Below are 10,093 nucleotides of genomic sequence, written 5' to 3'. Positions count from 1 at the left end.
GTCATTGGAAAATTTTTTGTATGTGTGTAAAATCATTACTATCGTTTGTGCTTCATAGGAAAATTATATGAAATATATCTGTCCACAACTTAATAGTACATATCATTAAAAAAAATATGAACCTACTTGGGGACAAGCTTTTTTGTATCTATTGGAGAGAGATGTGTTGTATGAGTTTGAAGAAAGTCAAGTATATGTGTTGCTTGAGAAATCTAAAAAATAATTGAGATTCTGCCAATGTGTACAATGCTTTTATAAGAAGATAGTTTTCGGCCAAACTATTGAAAAGATTGCACACTGTTAAATGTTAGGAAAACAAGTAGTCTGGTTGCACTGGTATAAGGCCCAGGATGTGCTAAAAGAATTAAATTGAGACTACACGAACAATTCAAAACAAAAAAAAATTCAAAATCATGTGCAGCGATACTCTTACATCTTTTAGCATTGTGCATTTCAGTCCCGAGGGACTGGAATGTTAAAAAAAATTAATGTGGTGTCACATATTTTGGCTAAAAAAAATTATGTGCAAGGACGGTAGAAGAAGAAATAGATATGGCAGAGTACCACTTTTGCTTTTTTTAAAAAAAAAAAAATATTATTTTGGAAAATTGGTAGTTATCAGTACCAAAAATCCAACTCCCCATCCGGCATGCTATTTTCTCTTTTCGTAATCTTTGTCCCAATTTTTGATGCTCAATTTGGAATTGGAAGCAGCATTTTCGTTATAGAAGTGTTGGGGTCGAATAGGTTTAAGAACAGAGACAAGTTTTACTCCATGACGTTAGTGTCATTATACTTGTATTTATGATGAGTGCAGCTGGGTTATTGGTCGATTTTAGGCAGCTTTATCTAAATCTTGGACCAAAATAAATAATCATTCCAACAATTACCTAAGCGCACAGTAATATATCCTAATTTGTGTACAATCACTAATACTAGTAATCTCATCTGGAAAAAGCAAAAAAATTCTGGGTGGACATACATGTGAATTTGTTTGTATGGTGCTAATTTATTTCCAAAACATAAAATGGGCATGCTTATTGTTTTCTTAGCCGATGATCTGTTGTGAATATAGGTACTCCTAAATTGTTGGTAAAGTAATTAGTTTATTCCTAATCCATCTGGATAAGATTATATTATCTCAAAATACAACATGTTATATATATATATATACATATATTAAATTTACATTGTCGACTTTATGAGACAGAATTTCTATATTTTTCATTTTCTTCGACCAATTTTCTTTTTGAAAACTTTATTTAAGTTTGGTATTCTTCATGCTATTTTTTCTTTTTATGGTTTTTAGATTATTTATAACTCCAACTCTATGACACTGTCATTTTTTACCAATGTTATTGTACACTCATAATATTATTATGCTTAATAATTACACTACGATATTTCTATCTACAAAGCAGTACTGTTAAGTGGGTAAAACGATTATGCACATCAAAGGGCAGGAATAACAATGGAGTTTATATCAATGGCTTAATTTGTATCATTAATCTATGGAAGGTCATTAGTATAAAAGAATTGGCTTTTTGGATTTGTGTCATTCCATGTCATTTTTTATACTGCGCCACCCACTTAATCCTTCTCCACTGCCCACCCAGCAAACTCATTTACCTACCAGACCTGTGCGTTGTTCAACTTGATAGTAAATGACACACAAGTTGTGAGAGTTCAGTTATTGGGTTAACTTTGTACATGTGAAAGTAGATGAACAAACACTTTATGTTTTTCTTTGGACTTGGTGGCCTGAATTTTTTTTGCCAAGGGGAAGTAATTCTTTGCGTAGAAGTTGTATGCATGCTTATCTTGGTTATTATTTCTTATTATGCGAGAAAAAGTTCGATAATGTTGCAATCACTAAAGTTGACCCAATGATTATGGGAAGGCTTCAAGTCGAATCTAGAGACTGATAGTTGGGGACAAAAAAGATATGGGGAGAGATGAGAGGATAGAAAATAAAAAGTTCATTAGCATTGCAATAAATTTGCTTAATATGAAGTAAGATGCAATGTTTTTTTACTTGAATAGATGCATTTTGTTTGAACATGAGCAATATGCATTCTTTTGGGTGTAGTGTTTATTAACAATGGGTTGCAAGTAATCCTATATATCTGATTGTTCTTGACTACAGCGGTTTATTGTCATTAGTTTAAACTTCATTGGCAGAGATAGTTGATTTTCTCTCTTTTTTCTCTATTCTTTTTCCTTAATTTTAAGTACACTGCAACACAAAGAACAAGCAAAACGTTCCTTCTCCCGCAAGTACTTTTTTAACAGGGATATTGACAATAAATAAGAAAGTTTGATATGTGACATAACTAATGATGAAGTGTAATGTAGATAAAAGTTTTAGTTGGGAGTGTGGTAATTTAATGACCATTACAAGTTAAATTTCCTGTTTGTAAAGGAGAATTTCGTCTTTGTAACAGTTGATACAATTAATTGAAAAACAACAAACATAATTATAAGATGAAGGGTATTAGAATACGACAAAAATTGAGACTATTTTATTTGTTTTCAAAAGTATCAAAACTAATGATATTTTCATACATAGTATGGATTCATCTAACAAAATTACTTCTTGAATGGATTCAAAAAATAATAAGACCTGAAATCTATTTGTCAGAAAGGGGGAAAGAAAAAAAAGGAGAAAAAAAAATTTCGAACTCGTTCCTACGCTTGCGGGAATCTAAGCAGCCTGAGCCGGAACGGTAGCATTGGCGCAGATTGGAGGGTTCAGCTTACCACTCAGAGCTGGCTTCACATTGGCACAATTGCTTGACACATTCCCTTGATTGCCATTGTATGCCAAGTCAATGTCAGCAACCTCTACACCCTCGCATGGGATACTCTTACTGCAAAGAAGAGTCACAACAGCTGGTGTTGCTGAAGTGCCAGTGATGTTCTTGAAGCTGACCTGAGCAATCTTAACACTTGATGGGGCCTGTAAATCAAAAGAACGAGGAGAGAAAAAAATTAGCTCGAAAAGAAATGCAGTTTAGAATTTGATTGTCTTAGCATGCATGTTTTTTAACTTACAGTGTTTGTGCATTGGTTGTTTGGGCAATATTCTTGATCAATGATCACTGGATTGCTGACATTTTGCATGATAATACCTTCAAAGTGCATATTGGTGGCACTGCCACTTTTAGAAGCTGGCCAGCTCTTTACTCTTACACCATTTAAAGTACCGGAGATGGTGCAGTCGGTAACAAAGATACCCTCAACAGGCAGTTCATTGTCATACCTTCCAAGACTTCCAACACTGATTCCATGGCCAGGTCCACATGTCACTTTGCTTATGTTAACTTGTTTGGCACCATCGCCAATTGAGATGCAATCGTCCCCGGTTCCTATGTTTGAATCCGTGATGACTACTCCAGTGGAATGTCCAATGTGAATACCATCAGTGTTGGGACTGTCCCCAGGTGCTGTGATTGTGAAGTGTTGGAATGTTATATTGTTGCATCCGAAAAGATTCACGTGAAACAGTTTGCTGTTCAAAGAAGTTAGGTCGCGGATGACAGTGTTGTTGACGAAATTCAAGCTCAAAGTCTGCAATTTCAAGTTAAAAAAGGCACAACAATCAGATTACTAATTGAACTCGTGTATCGTTGGCAAAACATTCATAGGTATGTATTCAATGTTGTAAAAGCTGGCTCACATTTGGAAGTTTGCTGCATTCGGTTTTTACACGACATTCATTTTGGGTCCAAGCTTTGGCTCCTTGGCCATCCAAGGTACCACCTCCGGAGAGTGTCAATTGGTCAACGTATATAATTGTCATCCATTCCTTATCCTTGCTTATTTGTGCAGGATCTTCAGGTGCTTTGATGGTGCCTTGTATTTGAATCTCAACGGGAGCTTTGCAAGGACCTTCAAGGTTCGCTTCTTTCAATAAAAATGTGCCCTTTGGAATCAAAATTGTAGATGCTGTTGTAGAATTACATGCTTGTTTCCAAGCATCCGCCAAAACCTGCAATAATGGCAAATCTTTTAGAGCCCAATTGTTTATTTCAATGGGGACAATGCTTTCGACAAATCACGAACTTTTCTCCAAATTTTGGTGAACTGATCAATCAACCAAATCAATTTCGATGTATGTAGCTTCTGCATTAAGATTAAGATTAATTACCTGACTCATGTCAGCACTGCCATCTGGTTTTGCGCCAAGTTGAGTGACATCAATAGGTCCAGTTTGGGCCTGGGCAATGCATGTAAAGAACAACCATGAACACAACAATATGATGTCTAATGCTCTTGCCATCTTTTGCTCTTCTTTTTTTTTTCTTTTTTTTTCCCACTATTTGCGTTTGTTTTATTTGAATAGTGTAATCTTAACAACAGTTGTAGCTTTTTTATAGTGGTGACAAGGAGTTTGGCACCGTTAGTTACCAAAATTTATGTTCGTGGTTCGTAAGAGACTCGAGTGTTGTGGTACAGTTGTGGCCATAACTTCGGTTACCGTTCTTCCCTTTCTCTATCCCACCATCTCTCCCTTCTTGATCTCCTAATCTGGTCAAAACATCAACCTTATATTAACTAAAAACTGTTAATTAGAATGGCAGATATAGGATGGATTTTTTCAACGCGGGTGGATCTCCTGATGGTCAATGGTTTGCAACTTTGAATAGTAATTTGAAATCTTTAGAGCTTATAGTTCTTCGCAGTAAAGTGATTAACAATGTGCTAAACTAAAGGGATCGTTGTATTAATAGGATTCCAAAATTATCGAAATCGAGTTGCTTGGAATGTATTAATAGGATTCCAAAATTATCCAAATTGAGCTACATCGAATCAGATTCTTTTGAAAGAGATAATTTTTTATTTTAGAAATGATGTATATTGGCCTGCACACATATACTTTTGCAAATGGCTAATTTTTCTATGGTCCCTTATGGTTTGTCATAAAACGAAGACATCCCTTGTAGTAATTTTAAAGATCTACAATGACCTCCCTATTCAAGACTATCAAGTTTTTTTCCTTTATTTTGATTTTTGCCTATGCTTAATTCGACTGTGAAGACAATATCTCATTTGGATCTATAAAATTTCACAATGACAAATTTGGGTGTTTGCAGTATATATACTTTGTGATATTAATGCCTCAAAGCTAAAATGCTTATATATGAGCATGTTAAAATTGAAGAGTGGTAAACTCGTAAAACTAGAGGTAGCACTTTGCTTAATTTGACAAACTTCAAGAAAGGCTGGTGTAATATAATCTTTCGTGAATCACAATCGGTGGACGAGATGGCTGTACAGTACAAATACCCAAAGAATCAAGATTCAAGATAACTATGTCATATAAAATGTGGTTTAACAGTTTCTTTTTTCCGTTTTCTTAATTTGCACGAGTTCATATTTTCTCATTTTAAGTGAAAACATGAACATGTTCTTGTTCCAAATAGGCAAGTTGTTAAAGCAAACATCTTTTCTCCGGTTTATACATGAAACGTAGACATTGCTTAAATTTTGGAAGGTCAGGTGCCACTGATCGCATATATGACATTTGATCAAGATTGATTTCAAAAAGCTATCAAATTTATTCATCAGTTTGTAGACACTAATCGAATCTCTTTCTTTATTTTCTTCTGAATTAACCTCAAGAAACTTTATTGTTTTTCAATGAATAATATCCATAATATTCGGGTGCAACTGGCTGATTGCCTATCGAGGAAAATTTCTACAAATAATGGTAAAAAAAAAGGTATTTGTCGGGATCTATCACATTCGTCTCATGTTGTAGCATCGCTGTACATGGGGACCGCATATCTCATGTACGGCGACCGGCTAAATTTTATTTGTTTCTAAATTTTTTTTAAACCAACACTTGTACGGTGACATATTTTTTTTTTTTTACATTCTAGTCCCAAGGGAGTAGAATGCAAAATGTCAAACAAAAAAATAGGAATAGTGTAGCTACATATATCATGTGTGGCTACACATTGATAGTTTTTTTTAAATTTTGAGTGCGGTTACACTTGGAATGATTATGATTCTGATCCAAAGAAGAATAAGAAAATTTCAAGCATCTTTACTTGGAGTAATATATCCTATGCTTTTGGTGTCCAAAAGGGAAAAACAATTGATAATTTGAAATACTTCACTTGTAATTTATACTTGTCATTGGAAAATTTTTTGTATGTGTGTAAAATCATTACTATCGTTTGTGCTTCATAGGAAAATTATATGAAATATATCTGTCCACAACTTAATAGTACATATCATTAAAAAAAATATATGAACCTACTTGGGGACAAGCTTTTTTGTATCTATTGGAGAGAGATGTGTTGTATGAGTTTGAAGAAAGTCAAGTATATGTGTTGCTTGAGAAATCTAAAAAATAATTGAGATTCAGCCAATGTGTACAATGCTTTTATAAGAAGATAGTTTTCGGCCAAACTATTGAAAAGATTGCACACTGTTAAATGTTAGGAAAACAAGTAGTCTGGTTGCACTGGTATAAGGCCCAGGATGTGCTAAAAGAATTAAATTGAGACTACACGAACAATTCAAAACAAAAAAAAATTCAAAATCATGTGCAGCGATACTCTTACATCTTTTAGCATTGTGCATTTCAGTCCCGAGGGACTGGAATGTTAAAAAAAATTAATGTGGTGTCACATATTTTGGCTAAAAAAAATTATGTGCAAGGACGGTAGAAGAAGAAATAGATATGGCAGAGTACCACTTTTGCTTTTTTTAAAAAAAAAAATATTATTTTGGAAAATTGGTAGTTATCAGTACCAAAAATCCAACTCCCCGTCCGGCATGCTATTTTCTCTTTTCGTAATCTTTGTCCCAATTTTTGATGCTCAATTTGGAATTGGAAGCAGCATTTTCGTTATAGAAGTGTTGGGGTCGAATAGGTTTAAGAACAGAAACAAGTTTTACTCCATGACGTTAGTGTCATTATACTTGTATTTATGATGAGTGCAGCTGGGTTATTGGTCGATTTTAGGCAGCTTTATCTAAATCTTGGACCAAAATAAATAATCATTCCAACAATTACCTAAGCGCACAGTAATATATCCTAATTTGTGTACAATCACTAATACTAGTAATCTCATCTGGAAAAAGCAAAAAAATTCTGGGTGGACATACATGTGAATTTGTTTGTATGGTGCTAATTTATTTCCAAAACATAAAATGGGCATGCTTATTGTTTTCTTAGCCGATGATCTGTTGTGAATATAGGTACTCCTAAATTGTTGGTAAAGTAATTAGTTTATTCCTAATCCATCTGGATAAGATTATATTATCTCAAAATACAACATGTTATATATATATATATACATATATTAAATTTACATTGTCGACTTTATGAGACAGAATTTCTATATTTTTCATTTTCTTCGACCAATTTTCTTTTTGAAAACTTTATTTAAGTTTGGTATTCTTCATGCTATTTTTTCTTTTTATGGTTTTTAGATTATTTATAACTCCAACTCTATGACACTGTCATTTTTTACCAATGTTATTGTACACTCATAATATTATTATGCTTAATAATTACACTACGATATTTCTATCTACAAAGCAGTACTGTTAAGTGGGTAAAACGATTATGCACATCAAAGGGCAGGAATAACAATGGAGTTTATATCAATGGCTTAATTTGTATCATTAATCTATGGAAGGTCATTAGTATAAAAGAATTGGCTTTTTGGATTTGTGTCATTCCATGTCATTTTTTATACTGCGCCACCCACTTAATCCTTCTCCACTGCCCACCCAGCAAACTCATTTACCTACCAGACCTGTGCGTTGTTCAACTTGATAGTAAATGACACACAAGTTGTGAGAGTTTAGTTATTGGGTTAACTTTGTACATGTGAAAGTAGATGAACAAACACTTTATGTTTTTCTTTGGACTTGGTGGCCTGAATTTTTTTTGCCAAGGGGAAGTAATTCTTTGCGTAGAAGTTGTATGCATGCTTATCTTGGTTATTATTTCTTATTATGCGAGAAAAAGTTCGATAATGTTGCAATCACTAAAGTTGACCCAATGATTATGGGAAGGCTTCAAGTCGAATCTAGAGACTGATAGTTGGGGACAAAAAAGATATGGGGAGAGATGAGAGGATAGAAAATAAAAAGTTCATTAGCATTGCAATAAATTTGCTTAATATGAAGTAAGATGCAATGTTTTTTTACTTGAATAGATGCATTTTGTTTGAACATGAGCAATATGCATTCTTTTGGGTGTAGTGTTTATTAACAATGGGTTGCAAGTAATCCTATATATCTGATTGTTCTTGACTACAGCGGTTTATTGTCATTAGTTTAAACTTCATTGGCAGAGATAGTTGATTTTCTCTCTTTTTTCTCTATTCTTTTTCCTTAATTTTAAGTACACTGCAACACAAAGAACAAGCAAAACGTTCCTTCTCCCGCAAGTACTTTTTTAACAGGGATATTGACAATAAATAAGAAAGTTTGATATGTGACATAACTAATGATGAAGTGTAATGTAGATAAAAGTTTTAGTTGGGAGTGTGGTAATTTAATGACCATTACAAGTTAAATTTCCTGTTTGTAAAGGAGAATTTCGTCTTTGTAACAGTTGATACAATTAATTGAAAAACAACAAACATAATTATAAGATGAAGGGTATTAGAATACGACAAAAATTGAGACTATTTTATTTGTTTTCAAAAGTATCAAAACTAATGATATTTTCATACATAGTATGGATTCATCTAACAAAATTACTTCTTGAATGGATTCAAAAAATAATAAGACCTGAAATCTATTTGTCAGAAAGGGGGAAAGAAAAAAAAGGAGAAAAAAAAATTTCGAACTCGTTCCTACGCTTGCGGGAATCTAAGCAGCCTGAGCCGGAACGGTAGCATTGGCGCAGATTGGAGGGTTCAGCTTACCACTCAGAGCTGGCTTCACATTGGCACAATTGCTTGACACATTCCCTTGATTGCCATTGTATGCCAAGTCAATGTCAGCAACCTCTACACCCTCGCATGGGATACTCTTACTGCAAAGAAGAGTCACAACAGCTGGTGTTGCTGAAGTGCCAGTGATGTTCTTGAAGCTGACCTGAGCAATCTTAACACTTGATGGGGCCTGTAAATCAAAAGAACGAGGAGAGAAAAAAATTAGCTCGAAAAGAAATGCAGTTTAGAATTTGATTGTCTTAGCATGCATGTTTTTTAACTTACAGTGTTTGTGCATTGGTTGTTTGGGCAATATTCTTGATCAATGATCACTGGATTGCTGACATTTTGCATGATAATACCTTCAAAGTGCATATTGGTGGCACTGCCACTTTTAGAAGCTGGCCAGCTCTTTACTCTTACACCATTTAAAGTACCGGAGATGGTGCAGTCGGTAACAAAGATACCCTCAACAGGCAGTTCATTGTCATACCTTCCAAGACTTCCAACACTGATTCCATGGCCAGGTCCACATGTCACTTTGCTTATGTTAACTTGTTTGGCACCATCGCCAATTGAGATGCAATCGTCCCCGGTTCCTATGTTTGAATCCGTGATGACTACTCCAGTGGAATGTCCAATGTGAATACCATCAGTGTTGGGACTGTCCCCAGGTGCTGTGATTGTGAAGTGTTGGAATGTTATATTGTTGCATCCGAAAAGATTCACGTGAAACAGTTTGCTGTTCAAAGAAGTTAGGTCGCGGATGACAGTGTTGTTGACGAAATTCAAGCTCAAAGTCTGCAATTTCAAGTTAAAAAAGGCACAACAATCAGATTACTAATTGAACTCGTGTATCGTTGGCAAAACATTCATAGGTATGTATTCAATGTTGTAAAAGCTGGCTCACATTTGGAAGTTTGCTGCATTCGGTTTTTACACGACATTCATTTTGGGTCCAAGCTTTGGCTCCTTGGCCATCCAAGGTACCACCTCCGGAGAGTGTCAATTGGTCAACGTATATAATTGTCATCCATTCCTTATCCTTGCTTATTTGTGCAGGATCTTCAGGTGCTTTGATGGTGCCTTGTATTTGAATCTCAACGGGAGCTTTGCAAGGACCTTCAAGGTTCGCTTCTTTCAATAAAAATGTGCCCTTTGGAATCAAAATTGTAGATGCTGTT

General features: G+C 34.6%; 2 protein-coding genes across 2 annotated transcripts; both read right to left on the bottom strand.

Annotated features, from left to right (window-relative positions):
- Window positions 1–2,704: 2,704 nt before the first annotated feature.
- LOC113756770 (polygalacturonase-like) lies at window positions 2,705–4,282 on the bottom strand. The gene is made up of 4 exons (XM_027300308.1): window positions 4,151–4,282; window positions 3,680–3,991; window positions 3,055–3,570; window positions 2,705–2,959 (listed from the first exon to the last, which is right to left on the bottom strand). Exons 1-4 carry the CDS (start codon window positions 4,280–4,282, stop codon window positions 2,705–2,707), a joined length of 1,215 nt encoding a protein of 404 aa, XP_027156109.1.
- Window positions 4,283–8,844: 4,562 nt separating this feature from the next.
- LOC113756775 (polygalacturonase-like) lies at window positions 8,845–10,089 on the bottom strand (the record flags this gene model as incomplete). Its single annotated transcript, XM_027300312.1, has 3 exons — window positions 8,845–9,099; window positions 9,195–9,710; window positions 9,820–10,089. Coding segments are annotated over 3 exons (1,041 nt in total), but the record flags the coding sequence as incomplete, so codon positions are not given.
- Between the last annotated feature and the right edge of the window lie 4 nt (window positions 10,090–10,093).

The sequence above is a fragment of the Coffea eugenioides genome, unplaced genomic scaffold (genome assembly GCF_003713205.1).
Source record: "Coffea eugenioides isolate CCC68of unplaced genomic scaffold, Ceug_1.0 ScVebR1_2482;HRSCAF=3514, whole genome shotgun sequence".
In the NCBI taxonomy this organism is placed as follows: Eukaryota; Viridiplantae; Streptophyta; class Magnoliopsida; order Gentianales; family Rubiaceae; genus Coffea; species Coffea eugenioides.
Note: the sequence above shows the minus strand (reverse complement) of the source record. Positions and strands in the feature narration are given on the sequence as shown.